Source organism: Hibiscus syriacus, unplaced genomic scaffold (assembly GCF_006381635.1).
Source record: "Hibiscus syriacus cultivar Baekdansim isolate YM2019G1 unplaced genomic scaffold, ASM638163v2 tig00116962_pilon, whole genome shotgun sequence".
NCBI lineage: Eukaryota > Viridiplantae > Streptophyta > Magnoliopsida > Malvales > Malvaceae > Hibiscus > Hibiscus syriacus.
The window spans coordinates 5,639,022-5,666,073 of record NW_024063488.1 but is presented as its reverse complement, the minus strand read 5'-3'; the positions used below and the strand labels follow the sequence as shown (position 1 = coordinate 5,666,073).

At 34.8% G+C, this 27,052-nt stretch overlaps 5 protein-coding genes and 1 pseudogene across 8 annotated transcripts; 3 read left to right on the top strand and 3 right to left on the bottom strand.

Moving 5' to 3' along the window:
• The first annotated feature begins 489 nt into the window (after window positions 1-489).
• Window positions 490-3,993, top strand: LOC120189985 (nucleobase-ascorbate transporter 2). Its single transcript, XM_039193122.1, has 13 exons — window positions 490-813; window positions 921-1,018; window positions 1,215-1,391; window positions 1,794-1,894; window positions 1,992-2,067; window positions 2,170-2,229; window positions 2,374-2,558; window positions 2,673-2,769; window positions 2,851-2,996; window positions 3,066-3,157; window positions 3,233-3,310; window positions 3,390-3,550; window positions 3,636-3,993. Exons 1-13 carry the CDS (start codon window positions 723-725, stop codon window positions 3,846-3,848), a joined length of 1,575 nt encoding a protein of 524 aa, XP_039049053.1. The 5' UTR covers window positions 490-722; the 3' UTR covers window positions 3,849-3,993.
• Window positions 3,994-4,116: 123 nt separating this feature from the next.
• LOC120189984 (O-fucosyltransferase 8-like) lies at window positions 4,117-7,685 on the bottom strand. 4 transcript variants are annotated; one of them, XM_039193118.1, is made up of 10 exons: window positions 7,015-7,685; window positions 6,619-6,708; window positions 6,416-6,509; window positions 6,189-6,259; window positions 5,994-6,104; window positions 5,776-5,892; window positions 5,528-5,671; window positions 5,057-5,391; window positions 4,702-4,942; window positions 4,117-4,602 (listed from the first exon to the last, which is right to left on the bottom strand). In XM_039193118.1, exons 1-10 carry the CDS (start codon window positions 7,429-7,431, stop codon window positions 4,294-4,296), a joined length of 1,929 nt encoding a protein of 642 aa, XP_039049049.1. In that variant the 5' UTR covers window positions 7,432-7,685; the 3' UTR covers window positions 4,117-4,293. The 4 variants fall into 4 exon arrangements, with proteins under 4 accessions (XP_039049049.1, XP_039049050.1, XP_039049051.1 ...); XM_039193119.1 differs by having other exon boundaries at window positions 6,416-6,506; XM_039193120.1 differs by having other exon boundaries at window positions 5,776-5,896; window positions 6,016-6,104; window positions 7,015-7,681.
• Window positions 7,686-9,966: 2,281 nt separating this feature from the next.
• LOC120190536 (shaggy-related protein kinase eta-like) lies at window positions 9,967-12,564 on the top strand. Its single transcript, XM_039193605.1, has 6 exons — window positions 9,967-10,002; window positions 11,234-11,290; window positions 11,933-12,073; window positions 12,172-12,222; window positions 12,297-12,392; window positions 12,469-12,564. Exons 1-6 carry the CDS (start codon window positions 9,967-9,969, stop codon window positions 12,562-12,564), a joined length of 477 nt encoding a protein of 158 aa, XP_039049536.1.
• A 3,460-nt stretch (window positions 12,565-16,024) lies between these two features.
• On the top strand, window positions 16,025-17,651 carry LOC120190193 (60S ribosomal protein L11-1). Its single transcript, XM_039193306.1, has 5 exons — window positions 16,025-16,179; window positions 16,275-16,382; window positions 16,476-16,518; window positions 16,614-16,809; window positions 17,266-17,651. The coding sequence occupies exons 1-5, from the start codon at window positions 16,177-16,179 to the stop codon at window positions 17,459-17,461; spliced, it is 546 nt and encodes a 181-aa protein (XP_039049237.1). The 5' UTR covers window positions 16,025-16,176; the 3' UTR covers window positions 17,462-17,651.
• Window positions 17,652-18,298: 647 nt separating this feature from the next.
• On the bottom strand, window positions 18,299-19,683 carry LOC120190165 (receptor-like protein 51). Its single transcript, XM_039193288.1, has one exon. The coding sequence runs from the start codon at window positions 19,624-19,626 to the stop codon at window positions 18,301-18,303; it is 1,326 nt and encodes a 441-aa protein (XP_039049219.1). The 5' UTR covers window positions 19,627-19,683; the 3' UTR covers window positions 18,299-18,300.
• Window positions 19,684-22,064: 2,381 nt separating this feature from the next.
• Window positions 22,065-25,591, bottom strand: LOC120190425 (annotated as a pseudogene).
• Between the last annotated feature and the right edge of the window lie 1,461 nt (window positions 25,592-27,052).

Below are 27,052 nucleotides of genomic sequence, written 5' to 3'. Positions count from 1 at the left end.
AATAATATGCTAAAGCGATTTCCTTTTCCTATTCTTAATGTTAAGTATTTAATTAATATTTAAGCACTCTTGAAATAGTTTAAAAAATAAATTTAAATAGCCAAACCGAAAATATTTGTTTTTTAAAATAGTTAGTTGATCTAGTGGGATGAGACATTCGATCTCTTAAGCAAAGCTAGTGGTTTGAATCATGACGTTTGCGAATAAAGCAAACTGGGTTGAAAGGATCGCTATCGCCTTTGCATTACCTAATCTATATTAATCGTTCAATAGATCGAATATTAGTGATTAAAAAAAAAGGAAAAGCATTAATTTAGGAAGCTGAGTTGTAGAAATCAATTTATTAATGTATTAATGAGACCAACGGTAATATTAAGTTTGGCAGGTTGCTTAAGGGGCAATTTCGGAACAAATAGGAAACAGTTAACGGCACCTTTTCCCTATATATATATATATAATAAAAAGAAAGCCCTCCCTCTCTACAGTAAATAAACAGAAGCATAGGAAAAATAAAGCCTTTTTAGTGGGCGGCAAAGTGCCTAATTTTTCGTTGCTTTCTTACTTCATTCCTAGTCTCTATATACCCTTTTTCGCAGTCCATATTTTGTTTCTTTATTCTCTTTTTCATATTGATTATTGATCCTCACCCTCAGTTTCCTTGTTGATTCATTACGTTCATCGGGTTTACCTATCGATTCTTTGATTCATTTGGTGGTTAAGCTATGGCAGCTCCAAAACCTGAAGAAATAAGCCACCTACCGATGGATCAACTTCAAGGATTAGAGTACTGCATTGACTCAAATCCTTCTTGGGGTGTGTCCTGTTTTTTTTTTCCTTAAAAAAATAATCTTTTTTCTCCGCATTATCGGTTTGTTTTGTGTTTGTAAGTTGTAACGCTCATATTTTGCTTGTGGAAGCAGGGGAGACTATAGCTTTGGGGTTTCAACATTACATCTTGGCTTTAGGAACTGCTGTGATGATCCCTTCTTTTCTTGTTCCTTTGATGGGTGGAACTGATGTATGTCACTTTGATTTATATGCTGAATGAATAGAATTCTTCACTGATTCTCTTCTTTTCTGGCCTTTGGATATTCTTCAGATTTCCTTTCTTTATCATATACACACAAAGCATAAGACGTGTGTTTAACATGATTTTTTATCCTTTTTTTTTTTACTTTCTTTTAAACACGGTTTCCCACTTTTTTATGGTTTAGGATGATAAAGTAAGAGTGGTGCAGACACTACTATTTGTTGAAGGGATTAATACACTTCTACAAACACTGTTCGGGACTCGGTTGCCTACCGTGATTGGGGGGTCTTATGCCTTCATGGTTCCCATAATATCAATAATTCATGATACTTCCTTGATGAGTATCGAGGACAATCACGTGGTTAGTACACTTTTCAATCTTATACTTTGTAACGGTTGCATTTTTTCAATATTCTTGTGAAAAAGGAGAATCATCAAGGACCTAAGGTCAATATTTGTGAGACCCACTTGCTCAGCTTAGTGTTGATTTTGTAACGCTTGCATGCACCAAAGTCTTCAAAAGAGTCACGTCAGTGAATTGTCATCCTGTTTTTGCTCACACTGTTTAGCTGTATTGACTATTGATGACCCTAGTAAGTACAAGAAATTGTAAACAAGTTGCAGCGGTGCACTCGCTATCTTATTACTGAAACATCAGGGATACTTCATTAGTTAGGCTAAGGTGGAACCTAGTAGCATTTCAGATCAAAGGATATGAGCTGTTGGTTCATTAGAAGATCTTTTATTTGTATGCATTGTGCAGAGATTCATAAACACTATGAGAGCTGTTCAAGGAGCATTAATAGTAGCATCAAGCATACAAATTATCCTGGGATACAGTCAGATGTGGGCCATTTGCTCCAGGTACAATTTTAATCTTGAATGGAGATTCTGTCCCCAAATTCAGGAAACACAATTTGAGGAACTATTGACATAAAAAATTAACCTTTTGGCTTTTCAGGTTCTTCAGCCCCCTTGGAATGGTTCCAGTCATTGCACTAGTGGGCTTTGGCTTGTTTGATAGAGGCTTCCCTGTGGTATAACATAGAAACTATGATTCTATTTTGAATCATTGAATGAAAAGTTCCTCTTGTCTTATCACTCATGTAGTTCTAATTTGTTGTTAAACTCTCTATCAGGTTGGTCGATGTGTGGAAATCGGCATTCCCATGCTTATTCTATTTATAGCCTTCTCCCAGGTACAGATTGATACTAACTTCTTTATCAATTGAGGTCAAATTCATCTTTAAAGTATTCTTAATCTTCTTTAAAATGCATTTGGTTTTCGAACTCTTGTACGGGCGAGTACCATATATCTGATAATGTTTTGTGTCAAAAAACAGTACTTGAAGAATTTTCAGCTAAAACAACTTCCAATATTGGAACGGTTTGCTCTCCTTATATCAATCACAGTGATATGGGCATATGCTCATCTCTTGACAGCAAGTGGTGCATATAAACATCGTCCAGAGTTAACCCAATTGAATTGCAGAACTGACAAGGCTAACCTCATTTCTTCTGCTCCATGGTTGGTACTAAAGCTGTTCCCCATTAGTAAAATATTTTTATGCACACTGAGAGGACATTAAAAGAGGATGAACTTGATTGTGTTATCTTTTCTGACTGAAATTTATTCAATCAGGATAAAGATACCTTATCCTCTTCAATGGGGTGCTCCTACTTTTGATGCTGGGCATGCTTTTGGAATGGTGGCTGCTGTTTTAGTCTCATTGATTGAGGTATTGATAATTAGAACTAGAAACTAAATTAAACGCACTGTTATTTAGTTAATAAGAACCAAATAATGTTTGTTTTGACAGTCAACCGGAGCGTACAAGGCCGCGTCACGTCTAGCCAGTGCCACACCGCCTCCAGCACATGTCCTTAGTCGGGGTATTGGCTGGCAAGGCATCGGGATCCTTTTGAATGGATTATTTGGAACACTGACTGGTTCAACAGTCTCTGCGTAAGTAATGTTGCTTTCTATCTCTGAAAATATTACATGCTACTATACTAACTCCACGAGAAATAACAGAGAAAATGTGGGGCTCCTTGGAAGCACTCGAGTCGGAAGCCGGAGGGTCATTCAAATCTCAGCTGGCTTTATGATATTTTTCTCAATGTTAGGTAAGTTACTAGAATTTTTTTATTCTCTGGAATGTCTGTCATAGTTTCTTCTTTTGACTTATTTAACATCTGCAGGAAAATTTGGAGCTTTGTTTGCATCAATACCTTTTACCATATTTGCTGCTGTGTATTGTGTTTTGTTTGGTCTTGTTGGTGCGTATCACAATATCCCTTTTGTATTACCATTACTTAGTATTGATTTATTTCTAACTATGGCTTTGATTGCTTTCAGCTTCCGTGGGGCTGTCGTTCTTGCAATTTACGAACATGAACTCTATGAGGAATCTCTTTATTGTGGGTGTTGCTCTGTTCTTAGGTTTATCTGTTCCCGAGTACTTCAGAGAATACACTGCAAAGGCTCTTCATGGTCCTGCTCATACCAGGGGTGGCTGGGTGAGTTAAAATGTCCACGTGTTCCTTGGTCGTATTCAATGATTTTCTTAACAATGACACTGACATGTTTTTGTTTTGCATGCAGTTCAATGATTTCCTTAATACCATATTCTTTTCATCACCAACTGTCGCGTTAATCGTTGCTGTATTCCTGGACAACACACTCGACTATAAAGACAGTGCCAGAGATAGAGGAATGCCCTGGTGGGTTAAATTTCGGTCATTCAAAGGAGATAGCCGGAATGAAGAGTTTTACACACTCCCTTTCAACCTCAATCGTTTCTTCCCACCATCATAAACTATCATCATCGAAGTGCTAAAGGAGATATGTGAAGATGATTGATGATCACAGCCTGAAGAATGGAGTTTCATGTGATTTTCATTGCTGAGAGACTGCATTTGCCTCTATCTCCCATGATATATTCAAGTTGGGTTATTCAGGTTTAATCCAATTCATCATTCCTTGTAAGAATTAGTTGTTCAAGTTGAAGAATTTTTTGAACAATGTTTGCAAAAGTCTCCGCAAGAGACTTTGGAAAATGGCAACATCTTTATTAACCAGAATCTTCTCTAGTAATGCATTTTTTTTTATTGCAAATGAAAATTTGGGTGAACAAAATTATTGAATATTTTAACACTTTGAATCAAATGAATGAAGAAGCAATCATGATCATGAAATAAAAAAAGGAATGAAATGCCGCCAATGCAGCATATTGTTCCAGGCTCTTGGTTTTCATATTGCCTTACTGAGATCTGCACATGCACTCTGAGCACCGTGGCTGTCGATAAATACTACGACCGGAGCCCCTCACCCGCACTCTTTGACCTTCCTCGATCATTTTTCTTATTCTATCTTCAAAAGTATTCCATCCTATGGTTCTATTTTCTGCCAAAATTGCTGCTAGCCTCTTCTTATTAGGCCTCAAGGTTGGAGCATGCCCATCACCGTAGTAAGTTCGGAATCCAGATACTAGAGATGATAGTTGGCTTCCAGAGTCTGTCATGGCAAAGACGTCTGAAGTTGCACAAGCTATGAAGTCTAAAGCTGCTAGCTGTATCCAAGGAAAATTTTTATGAAAAGCGGCTTTGCTTTGGCATTTGTAAGTTAAATATGGTAGAATCTGACAAAATTGTCTAAAGTGCTAAAATACCTGAGAAGAGAAGTTTCTGAAGGGAGCAAGTTCAATGGGTGTAAGCAGTGTTTCCTTAGTGACCAGATTGGGGTACAAACTGGTAAAGGGGTGCATCCTGGAATCTCCTCCATATATATGAGACCCTGCAAGATAAATATAAGTTTCAGGCTTGAAACCAAGAGCAGCAAGCACAAGTGCTGCTTCTTCAGGTGTCAATGGACATCTCCCCAACTTCCTCAGTTCCACCGGAGAAACAGGCCTACAAGCAGGCAATGGTAGAAAGAATAGACCAAGTCAGCCAAAATATGTGCATGAAAACAACAATAAGTAAAATAACCATGGCAGAAGACAGATAGGGGGCTAGGAATATTACTTTGTGTTCCTCAAGCGTTCAATGAGCAATGGAAAATGGATCTCTCTGTAGGCTTGAAGTCCTTTTTTCTCATTTTCTCCACCACCGAAATCACATAGGGAGTATGCAACCATGTCCTCTTCAAATCTCAAGTGTAAGGCAAGATATTTGGATGTGCCTCTAGCAACATTATGCTGTTTGGAGGAGATTCTGGGTGTGAAATCTCCTAGCAACTGTTTATCCAATTGGCGGGGTGCAGCATAGGATTTCTTTATCCTTTTGACTAATAATGAACCAGTTTCTTGGATTTTTGGCACAAATTTTAATGCATGGAAGTTACATTTACACCTTAATCTCTGCAATGGAGCAAAGCACTTCACATTATGATTTAACTTCAAGAACAAGGATCACTAGTGATTAGTGAGTGCTCTTCCAAATTTCAGTTCTTTTGCATGATTATCCTAGTTAACCCTGCATGGGGATGTCACAGACCTGGAGGTGAGGAGGCAATGGGTCAAAACCAAGTCGATTGCCAAACCCAAGGAAATGAACCACTCTTTTCTCCAGAAGAAGGGGAAGTACACTGCTAAGGAAATCATCCGGCTTTGCTTCCTTTACTATATCTGAATCAGTAATCTGCTTTGAGTTAAAAAAAAAACACTAAGATCAGAGGTTTTAGATTATCATGAGAAATGAAGACAAGCTTTTAAAGCAATGTATAGAAACATAAGACAACGTACTATGCTACCAATGGCTTCAGTATCTAAGGACTTCAAATGAGGAGGTAGTTCCTTTACAATATCTATGTCATCCTTCAAGATGCGCATAAAATAGTCTTCTTGGTAGATGTCTCCAAACTGGCTGGTTTTCCATTGGAAAATTGTTCGTTATCGATTGCATTTGAAATTTAAAGCAAGAAAAAAAATGTGATGACAAGAAACCAGAAGATAAGTTTTACTGTATGAGACATGGTTTCAGACCTAGGATCTTTCCATACATTGCTGTAAAGAAATTTAGGAAGAACCAGAGTTGCATTGAGTAAAGATGCCACAGCAACTGCATTGCAAATCTGCAGAGAACAACAATCAAGTTGTAATGCAAGTAAAAAGCAATAAACAATGAAGAGAAGAACAAAATGCAAATTGAAACTAACAGCTACTCGTTGTTGATTCAGACCACCATTTGCACTGATCATTATATAGCCATTGCTTTTTGCAGGCTTCCCTGTCTCAACAAAGAAAAGCAAAAGAACTTATTGCATGGAAGCATGTTATTATTCAGTTTCACATCGTTGGCCATAGATTATACGCTGTCATTATCAGTTACCAAACACTAGATACTTTTGCTATATGCAGATAAAGTTCAAAGCAAGGTATTTACCTGGGCTAGTCGGATATTTTTTATCTGCACAAGGTCTCCATTTGGATGTTTGATAGTAAGGTTCGTCCCTCAGACTGTCTTTCTTAAACTCCTTCTGGATTCAAAGGAAAGTTTCAAATGTTAGGGAAAAACTAACTCATATTAAGTTCTTTAAGGTGATATAAAATATTTAATGTGCTTAATATACAAGTTAAGAAGCATACCTCTGCAAGAGAACCGGAAGCCAAATTGAGAAGCCTGCTGTACATGTGAACTGATGGTCTTTCTTCATGAGCATAGGCAGTTCTATCCTCCTTAGCATACATGTAGGGAAATGAATAACAGGTAATTGGTTTCAATTCAGAATTCATTGCATAAATAATACAAAACAATGATTAATAACAATGTGAATGCATTTTAGCCTATGTTAACCGGATTCTTTATGTTCCTTGACAATCCATGACCTTCCCAGATCCGAGAAAGCAATTCAGTCCAAAAAATTGCTTCTTAGAGAGTTAATTTTAAGCCAGATGATATTCAGAAACCTCTTTAACTTCCAAATTTCGTCTCCAGAATAGAAATGGGAAGAACTTAAATAAAATTGTAAACAATAATCATACCTCACTGCCATTGGAATATCTTGAAGTTGAACTGCCTTGAAGGTTTACTGAAGCAAAAAGTGACACCATCAGAGAATCAAGCAAGAACAGGAAAACCATCAACAGCAACATCAAAGCCATAAACAACAACATAAAAGAAATTGACTTCACATTCCGCCTAAACCATGTATGCTTTTTCCCAACATAAACGCCCTTGCAAGGATTCAACTTCCCGGAATCATCTTTCAGACCATGGAGCAAAACTACTTTGGAATTCCCATAGTTATCTCCCCCTAATATTCTCCTGCCAATAGAGAGATCAGTGCCCCCCAAAGAATCTGAAGTACTACTTCTAATATGATAATCTTTCGTCCTGAAAAATGAGTTAGTAATCTGTGAGACGGGACGTGCCCGTCTCGGTGATCCCTGCTTTCCCATCGAGTAAAGTTCGATGCAACTCTCTCTATCTCTCAATCTCTCTATCTCAATGGAGCTTCATTTCTTGTTTTGACATGAACAAGAAAAAAAAAACATGGAATTCCTAATCGGAAACTAATGTTTAGATGACAATAACATGGAGGTCTTACAAACTTGTACCAGCCAATTTTACTATTTTTTATTCCCGTCATTTTCTTACAAGGACCCGTCAACAAATGCGAGTTCAACTAATTAAGTTTTCAGTTGTTGGTAAAAGAACCAAGCAACAAGAAAAATGGGGTGTAGTTGATAAAATAAGAACGTCAGAGAAGATGGAAGAATTCAAAGAAAACGCTGAGTGGGCGATAGCGAGTTAGAAACGTAAAAGGAGTGAAACGCAAGACAGATCGGTTGGCAAACTCAAACTCCACCCGAACTATTTAAATCTTTTACCTTGTAATGCAAGTATCATATCATATCCGAAACAACAGCTACTTCCCACCAAACATTAAAGCTAAGACCACAATGGATTCTTTTGCTTTCTTTGTTCATTTATGATATATGGACTCAAAGCATCGTATATAGAATATACGCATTCAACGAGGTGATATATAATTCGCCAGACACCAATATCAAACCTCAAGAAAAAAAGCTCCTAGAGGAAAAGAAGAATAAACAAGACAAAGTACTTACATTGTCACGATCTGGCTCAATTCCTAAGGATCTGTAATATTCAATATTACCCTACAGGTGAATCGCGAAGTCCATTGATCAATGCTTCAACTTATAAGTTTCTAAAGGGTCCTCCAGTGGGGGTTATATGATGGCAGAAGGAAAGTCCCTCAAAAGACACGAGAATTGGGAGAGATTGTTTGGAATAGATATCCCTTGCCCTTGAATTGTGCCCCGCCTTCATGTCATGCCCCCTCCCTAAAATTTTGACACGTCATTTATTTATTTAATAAGATAAATTATACCTAATATGACCGAACTTTTGTTTTTATATTGAATTTACTATTAAACTATAATTTGATATGATTATAATACTAAATTTTATTTTTTTATCAGTGGACTGTTAATGATAAATAATATATTGATTTGGGTGACAGTTCCGTCAACGTGATGAGGTAATCAAAATAACGTTATTTTGGTGAGTATATATTGATGCTTAAAATGTCGTTTTTGAGGATTGTATAGGTCATTTAATTTGTAATTGATTTTGTCACTAAACTTTTGAAAAATTCAATTTTAGTCATTGATGTTTTCGACCTTCGTTAGTAGTCAATTGTCGCTCATCACTGGTCATTGTTCATAACAAGATTGATATCAAAACATTTGCAGTTCACTCTTTTTCCTTATTGATTTGATTTTCCATAAAATTCATTATAAATTAATGAAATATATTTAAATATTTGACATGTTAATACTTCAAACCTCGGATAGTCATTTGATAAGTATAATTTTGAGATATATTATTTGACCGTTTGTATTTCAAACAAACACATAAATCCCTCAAACCTAAAAAATCTAAACAATAAAACTAATTAATTTTCTTGTTTAATTATATAAATTTTAAAAAGATTTTAAAAAATCTAAAATAATAAAGAATGATAAAATAAAATTATTTATTGGTGCCTAAAATAACTATGAAAAAATTAAAAAAAAAATAACGATTTCTAATAATTATTAAAAAATATATATATAAGAATTTCAAACTTTTCAAATTACCAAATAAGGAATGTAGCGTCAAATTGGATAAGTCTACAGAAAGCACATGATGGGATGCTCCAATGGAACCTTAGATTTCGCCCAATTATACGTATTGCTTTATAATTTTGTCTTGATTAATTTAGATCGATATGTGCTGTACACTTAATTTTAATAAATGAATTTCTCAACAGAGGTTTGATGCATAAACATGACTTTAAATATGAGATTTACTTAAGCGATATTGAATTACTTACTACTGGACCGTGTACCACTTGAACCAACACGGTCCATATAACCTTCAATTTATTAGTGCTTAGGAAGCGAAGGTTCATAAATCATAAAGTTTGAGTATATGCATGTGTATCTCTAAGATATTATTATTATTATTTGAACGAGAAGATTCTATAAAATTCGCAATTACAAGGTCATCATGTACAGGCAGGCATTCAAATTGGTAGCGAGCAAAAATCAGGTTATCGTACACGACGACCCAACAAATAAAAGTTACTCCTAAACAAAAGGGATGTGCAGAAACAAAAGCAACAAATTCCATGTTTAGTGTCCCAAGACATGAGATGCTCATTCAAAAAGAAACTAAAAAACGAGTTGGGTTAGTCTCTTTCACAAGAAACTCAATCCGTCAAAGAAGGTTGCCATTAGTCGGTGGTATGGTACGACGACCGAGAAACCCTTGTTTGCTCCCAAATGGCACAAACTTAGTGTGAACTTGGTATATTTAGTTTAAGGGCTTGGTTTTGTGTAAATTTTACTGATGATAAGTAACTGATTTTGTGGAATGAATAAGAGAGAGTGGGATAACTGTAAGTGACTGAAAAGCTAGAGACAATGAGGGAGGAAGCAAAGCAGCTGCTAACAGTGGCGGTGAGAGAGGGCAATAGAGAGAACCAAGCGCTCTTAAAAGATCACTGTATTTTTATACAGACATCTCGAAGACATTATTAAGTCCATACATACTTTTATTGACGTGACAAATTGAATTCATATGTTTATAAATGAAAGAAATGAAAATAATACATTAAAAAAGTAAATATTTAAAAGGTATAATGACACATCAACCAAATCATTTCAGTGGCTAAAGAGATGTTATTTCTTCATGTTTAAGCAGTAGATACTGCAAAAGTATTTGAGCTTTTATTGTCAAATGATTAAGAATCTTTAGAACATATACAACTTGTAATCACCAGGTCCAGGTCCAGGTCCGTTTCTGAAATTTTAGTGGCATGAGACGAACATAGAAATTAGGCCCCTAATAACAAGTATCGAAAAAATTAAATCGTAAAACAAGCAAAATTTAATAAATTTGCTTATAAATTATTCTATTGTTACGTTTAATAAACTACCTAATAAATACATCAAATTTTAAATAAAAAATATCAATAAATTTTATTAAACACCCAACTACTCACACTAAACAAACATGACCCTCTTTTAAGATGCTACATGTTAGATTTTAACATTCTCTATAATGTCAAAAAATAATAAAAGAATAATTAAATGAAAAATAAAAAAAAACAATTTAAAAATATCACATCAGTATTGCCATTAATTTTTTAAAAATATGGTAACAAAAAAAAATAAAATGTAACGTTAAGTATAAATTTAAAAATATCACATCATTATTATCATTAATTTTTTTAATGGTACATCGTGAATTTGGAAAACTTCAGTCTTTTTCTGGTGATTTTTTTATTATTATAGTTTGCACTTTTTGTTTTTGTTTCTGAAAGTCTGCTGGATTTTTCGTTACTTCTAGCTGTGCTGTTTATTTTTGTGTCAGTGGGATTTTTTACGAGATTTGCAGATTTTATTTAGTTGTTTTCATGTACGTTTATGAAAATAAAATCGTATATTCTTTTTCTTCTTAAACGGCGATCTTGTTGGTTGAGCTAATCGTCGAACCCTAGATGATGGAAATTTTGTCTTGTTATTTTGGATCTGTCAATCTGTTATCTCCTCTCTGCATTTTCTGGATCTTCAGTTTATATGCTCTTTCGAAATCCCTTTTCGATCTTGTTGGTATGCTTTTCTTACTGATAAAATATCTGTACAATGTCTTGACATAGTTTCTGAGAGATAATTGTTGTTTGTACAGGTTGATCCTTTGACACACCAGGTTAAGATTTGTGATTTTGGAAGTGCAAAAGTGCTTGTGAGTTGACCCCTTTTTACTAATATTTCAAGTGGCCTTGCTTTCAAATTTGGCTGTTTAGTTTTGCTCCGAGTGAAACATTTTTATTGGGTTCATAAATTCTAAAACTAGAGTTTTTGCTCTTCTTTTTAAAAATATTTTGAATGTTTGACTCTGGTTGTAACTTCTAAAGGGATTTATCTCACATGTTATCATCTGCCATTTGTAAAAGGTGGATGGTATTTCTCTTGTACTAGCTTGCAGAAGCATTCTGATAACACAAGGTTATGACTCCTTACTGTTGGTTCTGCTAAAGCTCGTGCAACCTGTCTTCTTTTACATCATTATAAATGCTTAATATATATTAAATTTTAAATGGCCTTGAATCTTTTCTAGCTTGATCCTTTTCAAATGGGCACTTCTCCCTCGTTAGCATTACCAGTATTTTTTAGGCCTCTTTGTTGTAGGCATGAAGGAATAAAGAAGAAAAGGATGGTGGGGGTGGGAAACTTGTGGTATTTTATTGACACACATTTTGAGTCTACTAATGCTTTGAAGTTGGATTAGATCAAATAGTAGTATTAACGTGTTCATAGTCCTATTTTGCTTGTCTATTTTTTTGCATCAATACTTCACACATACTATTAATTTACATGTGATCAGGTCAAAGGAGAAGCTAACATTTCATACATATGTTCACGATTCTATCGGGCACCAGAACTTATGTTTGGTGCCACGGAATACACAACCTCAATTGATATCTGGTCGGCTGGTTGTGTTCTTGCTGAACTTTTGCTGGGCCAGGTGAGTGTTTGCTCTTTTTTCTGATTTTGGTCTTTTTGAAAATCTCTAGCAATAATTCATTTCTCTGATCATTGTTAGCTTTTCTTTATCTTCTGTAGCCATTGTTTCCTGGGGAGAATGCTGTGGACCAGCATGTAGAGATTATCAAGGTATGATTTGCTTAGTGATTCTTGAATTTACTTTTCTTGTATCAAAAGTCTGCTTCTTACATCTTTTCCTATAGGTCCTAGGTACACCCACTACGGAAGAAATTCGCTGCATGAATCCCAATTACACAGATTTCAGGTTTCCACAGATTAAAGCGCACCCATGGCATAAGGTTTACCTTTTGTTCTCTTTGAAGGAACATTTCTTTTTTTGTAATGGCTTGTGGATATTTTTGCTCATGGACTTAGGTTTTTCACAAAAGGATGCCTCCGGAAGCAATTGGTCTTGCTTCAAGACTCCTGCAATACTCACCAAGTCTTCGTTGTACAGCTGTAAGTTGCTAGGACCTACCACTTTGATCGACTGTATTTCCATTTTAGACATAAAAAATATGCACAACCCTTGAATAGCATTTGGCTTCCAAAATGTTAAAGTTAGTAATAACCACCCTAGCGTCGTGTCATTGTAAAATGCTTTTTTCTGTGTCAGCTTGAAGCATGTGCACATCCCTTTTTTGATGAGCTTCGAGAACCAAATACTTGGCTACCAAATGGACGACCTTTACCACAACTGTTCAACTTTAAACAGGAAGTATGTTTCTGAACTAAGCTTCATGAAATACTTTGTATTATTTTCTATCTGAGGTTGTGTTTCATGTTCAATCAATGCTGTGTAAGTTAGGGTCTGTTTGTTCCGTAATTGGTTTCCCCCGAATTCCCGTGTTTGTTTCACGTAATTTGTTTTTCGGAAAATGTTTTCCCGTGTTTGTTTTACGTAATTAGTTTTCCTGAAAATGTTTTCCTGTGTTTGGTTGGAGAAAAACTGTTTAGTCAACGTAAAACATTTTTCTGATCAACAGAATTTCCTTTGTATTTTCTGGAAAATGACTTACGGTCTGATTTTTCGCAATTCATTTTTCGAACTTTTCACTTCAAAGAATAAATACTCAAAATAATTTTATTTTATGATTTTAATTTTAAAAAATATTAATTATTAAAATATTTAAAATATATTTATTAATATTTCTAATAATATAATATTATAATAAAATAATCAATTATATTATAATAATATAATATAATATAATATAAGATATTATATATATTTTTATTTTAGTAATATATAATAAATTTTTAATATTATTTATATATTTAATATTAATATAATAATCTAATAATATTTTAATAAAGATATTTAAAATATACACATTAATATTTTTAAAATATAATATAACATTTACTTTAATAAATAATTAATATAATTTATAATATTTTTTAAAAATAATAATATTAAGTTTTATAATAAATAATATTATTTATTGTATTTAATATTTGTAATAAATAATTTTTAAAAAACTCATCAACTAGTGGAAAAAAGTTTAAACATCGTAAAATATTTTCCAGATGTTTTTTAGAAAAATGTAATTCATTTTACGGAAAATATTTTTCGGAAAACATTTTCTAGAAATGTAATTCATTTTCTAGAATTCGAATTCTAGTAATTCATTTTTCAGAATTCAATTTTCAGAAAATCAATTACATCCAAACAAATAGACTCTTACATGCATTTCTTTTGGTTACAGTTGTCTGGGTCTTCGCCAGAGCTTATTAATAAGTTGATTCCAGATCATGTGATACGGCAAATGGGGCTACAACATTCCATGCATCCAGCTGGAACATAAAACTTTGGAAGTTATATGAGATTTGGTATCTCCTAGTTGATGCGTGACACATGGGAAATACTATCTCTGGATTACCATGATTGAGGGTTTGTCTAGCATCATTTTCTGCTCTCCCTCGACACATACAGTCTCTGGCAGCTGGATGGCTGCCATCTCTTCATCTTTCTCTTCAATTCTACCTCTCTTGCTCCTTTGTTGTATGAATTTGCTTTTCATCAAATTTCTGTTGTGTACATGTAACATGTTTGATAGTAAAAAGAACCAATGTGGATAACAGACCACAAATCTGGTAGTAGAGAAAAAGTTTGTGTATTTGTTGCTTGGAAGGTCCCTCATAGAAATGGCTGGAAGACAAAAGGGGTGGTTGGTTTTTGGGTTTGGTTATGCGCTTTAGTTATGTTTAGTTATTGTGGTGGCCGACTTCGAATTGCAGACAAATTGTTATTAATGGTTGTTCAAAGTAATGTTATTACTCTTCTTACGCTGCTGTGCTGTCATTCTTTTTCAACCATCTCAGCGAAGCTATATGGCAGAGCTGATGGTCAACATTTTTCTTAAGCCTTTGATGGAATCGGCTTGGCAAGTACCAAAATGAACATGGCTGGTTGGGCATTGCTATAAATTGGCCAAAGAGGAATGAAGGTAGAGGAGATGAGAGTCTCGTTTGGTCATTCCTTAGATTGGTGAATAGATTGGACGAGTAGAGAAAACGTAATGATTCTTTGGCTCAATATTATGCTCTTAAGTCTTGAGCATTTTGGCAAAACCGGTCAGAGATCCATTCTATTGCGTATTATCCATATTTTTCAATATATTATTTATTAATTTTGAAAGATGTGATTGGTGAGCAATCATGTATTCAAGAAGTAAACACTTGAAAAAAGAACAGGATAACATAAAATGTCAAAAGTCTTCATTTTTAGAGTGGAAAATTTATTTATTTGTGATTATGGGTAGGCAGAAATTGAGAATTTCCCCTTAATTAGTTGTTTCGTTCGAGTACAGTAACAAAAATGTGGTGGGAAGAAATCCAAACATTGTATGCCGTACGATTACAAACGGCACTTAAAATCAGTACAATACAATACAATCGGTCGTGGCGCTTTATATTTGTGTTAATGCAGGTTGGTGTAAAACAATTAGTTGTGAGGTCCCAAATCCGGATGAGAGTGGGGAAGCTGTGAAAGTTTCAAACTCTAGATCCGAGGGTGTTGGCTTTGTTGTAACAACAGCCGGCATAAATTTCAGCTTCCTTGTCTGTGCCTTCAACTCGAAGATATTTTATGATAGATACAAGTGTAAACATTGCATTAGGAGGGATTGCTGCTGCACTATAGTGATTTAAGACTTTGAGGGGATGTTTTGAAGAAATAGATCAAGAAAAAAGAAACGCGGTTTTATCAATCTCAGGGGAGTGTTAAAGATTCAACACTCAATCAACAACCAATTGGTATTGTGGGACGATGCATTAGATTTCTTAAGCAATATCAGAGATTTGGATCTTGACATTTGTGAATGGAGCAAATTAGATTGGGATGAGACATTATTGAATGTTCATGTTATGTCATCAAACTAATAAATCAAATCATATTAATTCAGTTGATGGTTAAAATATTTTCAATTATTGTTTGGTCAATTTTTTTTGAGAAATTTGATTATTTGTTAGTTTGATTTAAAATTAATTAATTAATTAATCAAAATTTTAATATATAATTATATAATTTCAAGTTTAAATTTTATTGATTGTTACATTTCATACTCATTAATCCATATCTTATCAAATTATATTATCACATTTTAAAATTTTAAAATACACTTATCATATTAAGTTGTTTTTATTAAATATAAATATGATATTAAACATTTTAAAAATATAAATATGATATTAAACATTTTAAAAATATAAATATCATATATAACATTTTGTCAAAATATAAACACCAAATATAATATTGTCCCATATTATTATAAAATCATTATTACCTTAAAATTAAAAATGTTATTTAAAAAGTAAACGTCTAAAGATATTGGAATACGTGATTAACTAGAGTATGATAGATATTTTTATGTTAGTTTGGTTTGTCGCAACTCGCAAGTGTCTCTTTGATTGTTTCCCTGTTTATAAATAAGACCCAAAGGGTAAACTCGTAAATTAAAGCATAGAAAAAACCCTAGCCCTAAACTCCTCTCTTTTAAAACTCCCCGTATTTTAACGCAACTGCCCCTTTATCACTCTGCCACCGCCTCCGCTGCCTTCAACCTCTGTCGATTTGCCATGGTACATCTCCCTCTTTCTGCATCTTTTTATCCTACGTTAATACGTGTCTCAATATCTTTTTTGGTTTAAAAAATTTCTTTTTTGGACGATGAAAGGCATCAGAGAAGAAGCTGTCGAATCCAATGAGGGAGATCAAGGTTCAAAAACTTGTCCTCAATATCTCCGTTGGTGAAAGCGGTGATCGTCTCACCCGTGCCGCCAAGGTAAGTAGCAAAAACCCTGAAAGGAAAGCTATTCACCCCCATCCCCTAATCTTTTACATTTTGTTTATTTCTCTTTATTTTGGTCCTTTTTAGGTCTTAGAACAACTCAGCGGTCAAACTCCCGTCTTCTCCAAGGGTAAAAATTCCGGAAAACAAATGCTGATTTTGAGTTCTCTTTTGTTGGTTTTCGTTGTTAATGAAAAGTAAAAATGGGCGTTTTGATGCGAGCAGCTAGGTACACTGTGAGATCTTTTGGAATCAGGCGTAATGAAAAAATTGCTTGCTACGTGACAGTGAGGGGAGAGAAGGCTATGCAGCTTCTTGAGAGTGGTTTAAAGGTTAAGGAGTATGAGCTTTTGAGGAGGAACTTCAGTGATACTGGCTGCTTTGGATTCGGCATCCAGGAGCACATTGATCTTGGCATCAAGTGAGTTTTTTTTCCGGCACATATTTATTGATTTATGGTGTATTGTAATTGAGGTTTTTTTACATTGATACTGCATTTTGTATACTTGATTTCAATTCACTGTATGACTAAGTTCGGGATCTTTAACAGGTTAGTCGTTGGTGTTCATCAAAAGATTATGATTAAAATATTTCTGCTACTTGAATTGGGACACATTTTTGTAACTTGCAATGATTTTGGTTTAATATTGGGGTTGGGACTTGGGACTGGTTTTAGGATTTAAGAACGTAGTTGCTTTTCCAATTAATCTTCCTTTGAGACAGTTAATGGACTGTTCTTGTGGTTGTCTGTTCTTTTATACTTGTAACTAAGTTAATACAAAGTACGTATGCCAGCTTCACTCTGCAAGTAGATGTGTTGGGCCTTGATGTATGAAGCCTATTAAGGCATAAATTACAACTCTTGTTCTTTTTGTAGGTATGACCCTTCTACTGGTATCTATGGAATGGACTTCTATGTTGTTCTTGAGCGAGCTGGGTACCGTGTTGGCCGTCGCCGCAGGTGCAAGTCACGTGTTGGTATTCAGCACAGAGTTACCAAGGAGGATGCGATGAAGTGGTTCCAGGTCAAATATGAAGGTGTCATCCTTAACAAGTCCCAAAATATTTCTTAGAAATAGCAAGATATGATCTCGTTTAAGTTTGTTTTTTAGTTTTGGGTATCTGGTTTTGGCCAGTTTATGTTCATCGGTTATTATCTTCCTGAACATATCTATTTATGTATTTTGGGATCGTAAGTGCTCTTTCTGTTGGTTTACTTTATTGATATAATGTTCAATTGGAAGAATATTCTCTATTCAAGTACTTTGATTACTTCAATATAAAAAACAATTGGCCCAAGATCTTAGTTCATTTCACCGTATCAAGGAGGCTAAAAGCTTCATGTGGTTTGAAGCAGCTGCAAATGAATGATAAACAGCTACATGTGGTTTGGAGACAGCTGCAGGATTCGGTAGAAATGTTTGGCGAATATAAGTCAGAAGTGACAGAAAGACACCTGGTAGTTGTTATAGGGTAAAAGCTAACTTGTCTTAAACTTGCCATTGATTTCAATACTCGCAAACCTTTCATCAACAATTCCATTGGGACATTAACAATTTCATTAAATGAACAAAGATAAGAGAGACAATGTGCAGAATCTTTACATAAATCACAATGAATGAACGAGCTGCTTTAAGATGAAGAAGAATTCATACTATTGAGAAAAAACGTCTACCTTTAATCATCATTAGCAGATCCTAATCCACCTCAGATTACAAAACATATGTAACACATCTTTTTAGCCGTTCAATGGCCAATAGAGCAGCAAAAAATAACACACCAGTACAAAGATTCCTTTTTTTCCCTTCATAAATCAAGTGTAATTAAATATCAATAATAAATAAATGGAAACTCTAATTACCAAATTTCTCCTAATCTAGAGATCTAACTAGAAAACACAAGTTTTTTCCCTTCACCGGCACCATTTTGCGAGTAGAATCAAGAAAATAATGAGGAAAACTATTGAAGAAATACCAATTGCAAAACCAATAACAACCTTACTCGGCCTATGATGCTTCTCCTTATTAGTTGTATCATCTGCAGCATCATCACTATAATCTGATGAGTCACTCTCACTGTCTGCAGAAGACTCCTTCGAAGGCGGCGGTGACATGGGCAATCCGTGCTTATCGCATCGAGCAACCCCGAGCTTCAGTTTTGATGGCAAAACAGAATGATTGTAGCACAAATTGTCATTCCCACCAACCTTGAAAACAGCCAATCGCTTAATAAAACTAGCGTTGAAAGGTAATACCCCATGAAGCCCATTGTTCTCCAGATTCAACACTTTCAACCCTTTCAACTCTGACAAAAACTTCGGAACTGTTCCATTTAAATGGTTATTACTCAGATCGACATGAACCAAGCCTGGAATAGTTGACATGGAATCCGGGATTGACCCAGACAACGAATTGGAAGCCAAAGACAGATTCCTCAACGATATCAAGTCACCGAACTCTGTGGGAATCTCCCCATTCAGCCCATTCGAGGAAAGATTCAAGAATTCGAGATCTTCAAGAAGCGTCAGGGAAGTTGGTATCTTTCCTTTGAGCTTGTTATCGGATAAATCGACATGGGTCAGATTCAGATGCAAGTGCCTCGGAAGAAAACCGGTAAGATTAGCATGAGAAATGGTGAGCGTCTTAAGCTTATGCATGTTTCCGAGGATTACATAAACACCGCGCGCACTAACCGGAGTGCCGGAAACCGTGAGATCAGTTAGGTTAACGAAACGCGAGAGCCACACGCCAGAGAGACGCCGGAGAGATTGAATGCAGGAGAAGGAAGTGAGGGAAAGGGAGAGATCGGAAGGGAAGCGGATAGGGGATGCGTGGCAGTTAGTGAAAGATAGAGAACGGAGAGAAGAGAGGGACTTGAGAGCATTGAAGGAGAGTGAAAGGTCGGATGAACAGTTGGAGAGGTGGAGCGAAATGAGGTGGCGGACGGTCTTGGAGTTGTCGCAGACGGTGGCGTTATGAGGTGAAGGCTGAACGCAGGGGTCTCTTGTGGTGGGGATATCGAGGGATTGGAGTGCTTCTATTTGTTTAGGGTCTAGTGGGGAAGAAGTTGGACCTTTAGTGGTGGGTGAGGTTGGGGAGTACGTGGGAGGAGGAGTAGGGGACAGCGTGGGCGTTTTAGGGGTGGCTGGTTTAGTTGCATTAACAGTGGTGGCGGCGGAGGTGACGGTGGTGAAGAGGAGGAAGAGGAGGAAGAACAATGGTGGCAGAGGTGGTTTCATGGTGGGGGAAGATAGAGAGAGTGTAGGAGAACAGTGTGCTGTTAGAAGTGAAGTGAGATGTTGGATTTGGGTGGGGTTTGACATTTTGGTCTTAATCTCGACCGTGTGTCATGGTCTATCATTATATTATCGTTGGCGTTTGAGGACAACTTTTTAATACGAGTACATATATTTATTTTTTTATTTTAAAATTAAATATTACTTTTATATTGATTGGTTTTTGTCTAATTATGAGAAAAATATAACCAAAAATCAATAATTCCCAACAGTCAGCCATCTTATGATTTATTCTACCTAATAATTTTTGTCTTTTATTTGTTAATGTAATATGGTTTTGAGTAGACTAAGGACCACGATTTGAATGATGCAACCAAATATTACTTTTTCGGCACGGGAGGACTGAATTCCGGCTATTTTCCCAAAAATCAACTTTTCATTTTATATTTATATGTGAAACACTCATTTAGATATATTTTCCGATCTTAATACTTTTTTATAGAAAAACGTGACTCATATATTGCGTCTTACATTAATGTAACATCATGTGGAGTAAGACGCTACTCATGTACTGCATCTTATGTCATTTGTTAAAATTTAGTGTTAGTTTTATAAATATTTTTAAATGGTGCCTAATATGTAAATATTTTTTGTTAGGGTATTTTTGTGTAAAAACGTTAATGTTTTTATTTTTTATTTATGCAAAAAAATTCTAAATTAAAATCTATAAAACGCAAATTATTTTATAACTCGACAAATTTTGATTTTTGCATAAATTACACAATACGTATAATTTAGTATAGGAAAACTTGAGGGTAGAGGTGCACAAAAAATCCAAATATCCGATTTTGCGTAAAAAAATCCGAAACTGGATTTGGGAAAAACATGTTTTTTTTAAACCGGATCGGATATTTAAAAATCAGATAGTATAATCGGTTTGGAAAAAAAATTGGACTATCGGTTTTTTTACCAGATTAAAATCCGATTTGAAAAAACTAGATAAAAAAATAGGTTTTTATCTGGAAAAAAATCCGGTCTGGAGTTTTAAAAACTAGCCGTTAATATAGTCGTTGGGGTTTTTTTTGACTTTTTTTCCTAAAAAAATCACTTTTTACCACCCTAAACATGTATAAATAGGTTGGTAATGTATTTGGTTTATTACAACTTTCTCAAATCTTATTACACAACACCTAAACAGGTTTTTTTTAAAAATCTGTTTTTTTCAAATCAAAACCGGTTACACCATTTGACCCTCCAAACCGGTTAAGATCTGAACCGGTTTTTTAAAATCCGATTTTTTGACTAGGTGAAAAAACCGGATCAATTTTTATCCGATCCAAATCGATTTTTATCCGACTTTGTGCATATCTACTTGAGGGTAAGTAATTTAAAATATAAATAATTTTATAAAAGTTTTATAACTAGCATTTCTTTTATAAAATTATGATGATGATAATAATAAATATTTTATAATTTAAAAAGTAATAAATTTCATATATTTTTGAAAATTTTATTTACTTTTAAAATTAATTTTTTGAAAATATAAAAAAATATTAAAATAACCTTTTAATTACAATTACAGGATCAAATGAATTATTATTCATTATTTATTGTTTTTAACAACAGTTAATAATATTTATTTATTTTTAATAATAAATGAATAATAATTCATTTGATCCCACAATTGTAATTAAAAGTTTATTTGATCTCGCAGTTTTAATTAAAAGTTTATTTGATCCCACAATTCTAATTTTATTAAAAATGAATAAACATTATTAACTGTTGTTAAAAAATAATAATTAATGAATAATAATTCATTTGATCCCTCTATTATAATTAAAAGTTTATTTTAATAATTTTAAACAATTAATTTTAAAAGTCAATATTTTTTCAAAAATATATAAAATCTATAATTTTTTAAATTATAAAATATTTCTTATCATCATCATCATTATTTTGTAAAAGAAATACTAGTTATAAAACTTTTTATAAAATTATTCATATTTTAAATTACTTACCCTTAAAGTTTTTCTATACTAGATTATATGTATTGTGTAATTTCATGCAAAAATCAAAATTTGTCGAGTTATAAAATCATTTGAAACAAAATATTTAAAGATTTTAATATATAATTTTTTTTTCACACACAAAATAAATTAAAAAATTGACTTTTTACATAAAATCACCCTAATAAAAAATATTTACATATTAGGTGCATGGACCGCGCCTTTTAATACGTAACTTAAGGTGCATTGCAAAGAGTATTAGATCGAGAAATATGAAAAAAAAAAAGGTAATTTCTATTGATTGAAATCAGAATAGATATGATATAAAATGCTTGTAACATGGAGTAATTTTTCCACACATAACTATATTTAGTTAGGAAGAGGGGCTAATCCTACACGTGTTCAAACTCTTTTTAGATTGAAAAAACAGAGACGTGTCAGCTAACAGTCGCATTTTCCAAGGCCATGAAAGCAATATGAAATTGAATACTAAGTCATGAGATTGTGATGGTTCAACGAATCAAGGTCACCAACGTTCATCCATTTTGTTTCTACGAGGGGCCTTCAAATAATTCCCATCTTTATAACTCAGCAATCAATGGAAATGCAGTTCTGAGCTAAGGTTTTGGTGTCGACGGTATTCACGAAGGAGTTGGTTCGGACCCAGACAAGAGAGAAGACAGAGGCCAACAACACTGACCATAGAACAAACGATGGTTGGGGTTCTGTTCCGGTGACCCATGAGACCTTTGAGGAAAGGATAGAGATGGAGGATAATCGAGAAGGAGAAAAACACTTTGCCAAAGTGGACCCCAAGCGTCATACCCTTTGTTGAGAGCATCGGAGAATCCAGCAACCACGCCAACCATGTTGACGGTGAGAAGTGTTGTCCATTTCACAATGTACAGCTCTCCTAACTCTGCTTCTTCAGCTGCTTTGGCTATGACGGTGAAATTGGTGTCAATCCCCGCCAGCATCTTAAGAAATCCTTGGAAGACGGCGAACAGATGAGCTGAAACGCCTCCGATGAACCATAACTGCTCGTTACGCCACAAGTCCTCGATGCTCACACCGATCCATCAGAGCTCCAGCACGGCAGTCACGAATCACGTTAATGGAAAGGGAAAGGCCGAGAAACAGAATGCTTGCCAGGTTTGAGAGGTAGTGATCATCAATGTGATGCAATGTAAGCTTGGGATACTAGAATTACCAGCATCAAGTTAAAAAACACATATAGTTAATGAACAAGATAATTACCGTAGGTATTATAAATTTTTTAGTGAGAAGACAGATTGCTGGCAATGAACAGTAAGCAACGAGAGGGAAAGATGTAAATGGATAAACAATAGTGTTAATATAAGCCAGTCTTTGAAGCCATTTCAGTTGACCGCCTCCAAAGCCATACCATAGGGGGCAATGCCTGCTAAGGAAAATTTCCACAGATCCAAGAGCCCATCGAAGAACTTGGTGCAACCGATCAGACATTGATGGGGTGCAGATCCTTTGAATGCAGGCCTCAAGGGCATGCAGTAAATTGATCTCCATCCTCGGCAGTGCATTTTGAAACCAGTTAAGATATCCTCAGTAACCGAACCATATATCCATTCGATCTGACCACAAAAATAGCAAGTCTTAAATTTGTCAATACAAGGATGAAACAGGTTTGGATTGTACAAGTTAGACGTGCAAGAAATCGAGAGTGTTGGCAGCATTTTCAATCTCAGATGATAAACAAGAATTGAGATTCCAACCTCTTTGCCTCATTCAGTCTTCTCCTCATAGCCACAGCTGATAACATGAATTGCTTCTTTAATTAGAGTGGAAGGGTTGGCAGATTCAGCCACTCCTCCATTCTCCATTAGTGTAGATTCAATAAAGACAGAATATAAGCCAAAAGTTTTCCCAAAGCTCTTTCATAATCATCATATACTGCAGAAACAAGAGCAAATATATGTCATTAGTTTAAGTGCTTCACAAAGAATCGGTCTAACTTAATTTGCCTAAATTGTTTTGACTTACTTTCAATCTCCTTAAGGTTGAAGATGGCAGCATCAAGTTATTCTCATTTTGCATCTCGATATAGCTCTGATGGATCTTTAGGAGCCTTTTTGGCCGGGCAGCAACACGAGCAGCAGCCACACCATGAGCATGATGAGGAAGAGGACTTGGACAAGCTGGGCATTAAAGGCGGTTCATATCAATAAAAGTGCTTGCCTATTGAAAACACAACCTGTTCCTACATAAACTGGCCCTTGGATTCCATCTAGACCTTTCATGTTAACCTGAAGTTGAAATTTGGAACAATTTTCAATACTCAAGATCATGTTTATGTAATAATGTAATCGCAACATAAAACTGTCGAAACAAGGACTTAAATCAAGAAGAAAATCGATTTAGCTTGAATCTTACATCAAAGAAGACCGTGTTGCGATTGGCATATCGATCACTCCTATCTATGCCATCAAATCTGAGGAAACTGTACATAGCAAACATCTTGTCCAACTTGAGGGTCCATCAAGAAGCACACTGACTACTTTGCTATTGTTAACATAGTGGTCACAATCAAGATTGAGGATGAATGGAGCATTTGTTAGAACTGCAGACACCCTAACCTGTAAGAAACCATTTCAATGTTAGTTGGAAGAAGATATTTAAACTGTCCTTATGAAGCTGGTTTTCTTTTACCAGTTACCTACCAAAGCATTTTCAGCACCAGCTTTTTTGTGGTGTTAGTATTCGGGTTGCTTCTCTCTAGAGACATAAACCAGTCTAGGAAGTTCATTTCCTTCGATGTCACGGGCACCTTGCGGACGGTCTGTCAATGTATGAATCCCTGTTAACAGGATACCATTTAGGGAACTGATCCAACACACAGGAAAAGGCAAACCAGGTTTCGCATATGACTGAAGTGAGCCACAGACCAAAAGCACTGTCAACGAGATTTGTTACTCGGTAATGGAAGAAAAGACCCAAAATGATCAACCGCATAATGATCCCAGTTCTGTACGGTGTGAGTCTGCTTTTCGAAATTGGATATAAGGTCGAGAGGGGTTGGGAAGCATCAGGTGCCCTACCAAACCAAATATTACGTTACGTCCCTAAGCAGATCAATTTGTCTGGATGATCAAATACATGTATATGGATAAAGCATGCTCATACAGTTGTTATAAACAACTGAAATTCAGATAAGGAACTCGCGGTTTGTCTTCCGTCTGTTGCTCAGGTGGAACTTGAGCCTCTCTTTCACCCTTTGGTTCAGTCTTTTTCTTCTTTTTCTTCTTTTCTTTCCATCTTTTCACCCTGTTCTTCCAAATCGGATTCCCATTTTCTTCAGTCATTTCTTCATTGAAACAAAAGATGACACAATAAAATTAGAATTAAATTCAACTTTTCTTTAAGGGACCAATCATTATGGAATAAAATTATTACTTACCACTCTCCAGCGTAGACACACTGCTGATATGTCTTGCATGAACACCAACATCCTGTAATAAACCACGATGAATGACTCAGTACATATGAACAGGCGTCAAAGTGTGTGGTATCATTAGTGTACTTTTCCACCTAATATATATATATATATATATATATAAGAAAATACTTTCAAAGGCGCAAAACTGTACCAGAGACTTGTCCAAGTGTGCAGCCATTGTAGATCGATTATCGGACGCCTTTTCGACATCATCCAGTAGGTTCTCTAAGGAGTTTATATCAATCAATTTAAAACATTTAGCTCATGAAAATCACATCTATAACATTCACAATAACGGAAACGAAAGAAACATACCATCGTATGGTTTACCACAACGCAGACAAGCTTTTCGACCTTCCTTGAGCTCATACTCGAAACACGATTTGTAAATGAAGAAATTGCAATCATGGCAAGCCACGAAGGATTCTCCATTGGCATTCAAACTAACGGGCTCACCACATGTGTAGCAAACAGGAACCCCAGATTCCATCCTCCCAAAAAAAAACTTAGCTACCTCCTTTCTTTCCCCGACAAACCAAATGCTACAATATCCTAGCCAAGCGTCCTACCTCTATTCCTTCTCAATCCTTTATGTTTGTTTTTTTCTTTTATAAGGGGAAACCCAAGCCAGGTCGCGGTGTGCTGGGGGGGTGGGAGTGAAGATGGCAATTTTGTAATGGTGAAGAGATCGTTGGTACAAGCCTGGAGGGTGAATTGTTGGTGTTATGTATTTTTGCAGAGAAAAAGACATGTCAAATTCAGAAGCAATGTTTACGTTATAGTTTGGGGGTCTGAGAGAGAAGATTTTTGAAAAATTGCGGTAAGTTTAAGGAAGCATTTTGGTTGGAAGAGGTACAGCTTTAGCTACTGAGAGCATTGTTCAATCATAAACATTAGTTAAGAGCTTATTTTATTGTCTATTTCATCTCTCCTCGATTCTGTAGTATTTCCCAAGATTTCACAAACCTAGACGGTTATGTGTTGAGTTAAGTTGGATTTATGATTCAAGAGTATCCTCCATAATTTGATTTAGATTTAAGAGTATCTCATAAAACTCTAAATTCTACTCCATTTTTAAGTAAAAATTCATATTCAACTTCATTTATATATATATATATATAAATTAAAAAATAATATAAAGATATATAATTACAATTATCTCTAAATATAAAAAAAAGTTATAATATTATTTTAGGTAGAATTTTTTATCTTTTACATATCGATGGCGATGCCAATCTCGCGGTCACCATCCATATTGCCCATAAAACCAATTTAGTTTCTATATATATTTTTTAGTTTAGTTATTAGCATTAATATATTAATATTTTCGGTTAAAATTGTTGATTATTATTATTCTTTTATAATAATTTTATAAAAAAAGTTAATAATAAAATATTTAATGGGAAAAGATATTAAAATCACTAGATCAACATTTAAAATTTAAGTTCTCACATTGTATATGGAACTACTTAAATTATAATAATCATTTGTATAAAAAAAACCTTATAATATATATTTTTAATAAATTAATTCATTCATTTATCTTGAGAATGTAGCAACTGCTACTACAAATTAACCCAACAAAACAGTACCCAACCAAGAACCACAATCAAACGAAATCTTCCAATCTATACAGTTTTCTATTCACACGATTTTACCATGTCTATACTTATGCTGTACAATTTAACACGAATCATATCTTTTATGCGATCAATCACAACATTTACTGGATGAACAATACCCTGAATTGTCTACTATTTCTTTCCTCCCAAACACTATAAAGATGGCCAGACCAAGCAAGTTTGAGAATGCCTACCAAAAGAGATTTACCTCTCAAATTTCTTTCAACCCAAAACAAACCGTCCCTCCAGCACCTTGGAGCATACTGCAAGCCACAAGTATGCATGACCGCACTCCAAATCCTGCAAGAATAAGGGCAGAAAAAAAATAA

Bases quoted from the DNA above. Each gene is read 5' to 3' on its own strand.
- LOC120189985 (XM_039193122.1), top strand. From the start codon at position 723: ATGGCAGCTCCAAAACCTGAAGAAATAAGCCACCTACCGATGGATCAA. The intron at 1,392-1,793 runs GTTAGTACACTT...TGCATTGTGCAG, and splicing joins GTATCGAGGACAATCACGTG to AGATTCATAAACACTATGAG. The intron at 2,559-2,672 runs GTTGGTACTAAA...TTATTCAATCAG, and splicing joins CTCATTTCTTCTGCTCCATG to GATAAAGATACCTTATCCTC.
- LOC120189984 (XM_039193118.1), bottom strand. From the start codon at position 7,431: ATGGGAAAGCAGGGATCACCGAGACGGGCACGTCCCGTCTCACAGATT. The intron at 5,672-5,775 runs GTACGTTGTCTT...AACTCAAAGCAG, and splicing joins CTGAAGCCATTGGTAGCATA to ATTACTGATTCAGATATAGT. The intron at 5,392-5,527 runs GTCTGTGACATC...GCTCCATTGCAG, and splicing joins CATTGCCTCCTCACCTCCAG to AGATTAAGGTGTAAATGTAA.
- LOC120190536 (XM_039193605.1), top strand. From the start codon at position 9,967: ATGAGGGAGGAAGCAAAGCAGCTGCTAACAGTGGCG. The intron at 12,223-12,296 runs GTATGATTTGCT...CTTTTCCTATAG, and splicing joins AGCATGTAGAGATTATCAAG to GTCCTAGGTACACCCACTAC. The intron at 12,393-12,468 runs GTTTACCTTTTG...TCATGGACTTAG, and splicing joins AAGCGCACCCATGGCATAAG to GTTTTTCACAAAAGGATGCC.
- LOC120190193 (XM_039193306.1), top strand. The intron at 16,383-16,475 runs GTAAGTAGCAAA...GGTCCTTTTTAG, and splicing joins GTCTCACCCGTGCCGCCAAG to GTCTTAGAACAACTCAGCGG. The intron at 16,519-16,613 runs GTAAAAATTCCG...TGATGCGAGCAG, and splicing joins AACTCCCGTCTTCTCCAAGG to CTAGGTACACTGTGAGATCT.
- LOC120190165 (XM_039193288.1), bottom strand. From the start codon at position 19,626: ATGAAACCACCTCTGCCACCATTGTTCTTCCTCCTCTTCCTCCTCTTC.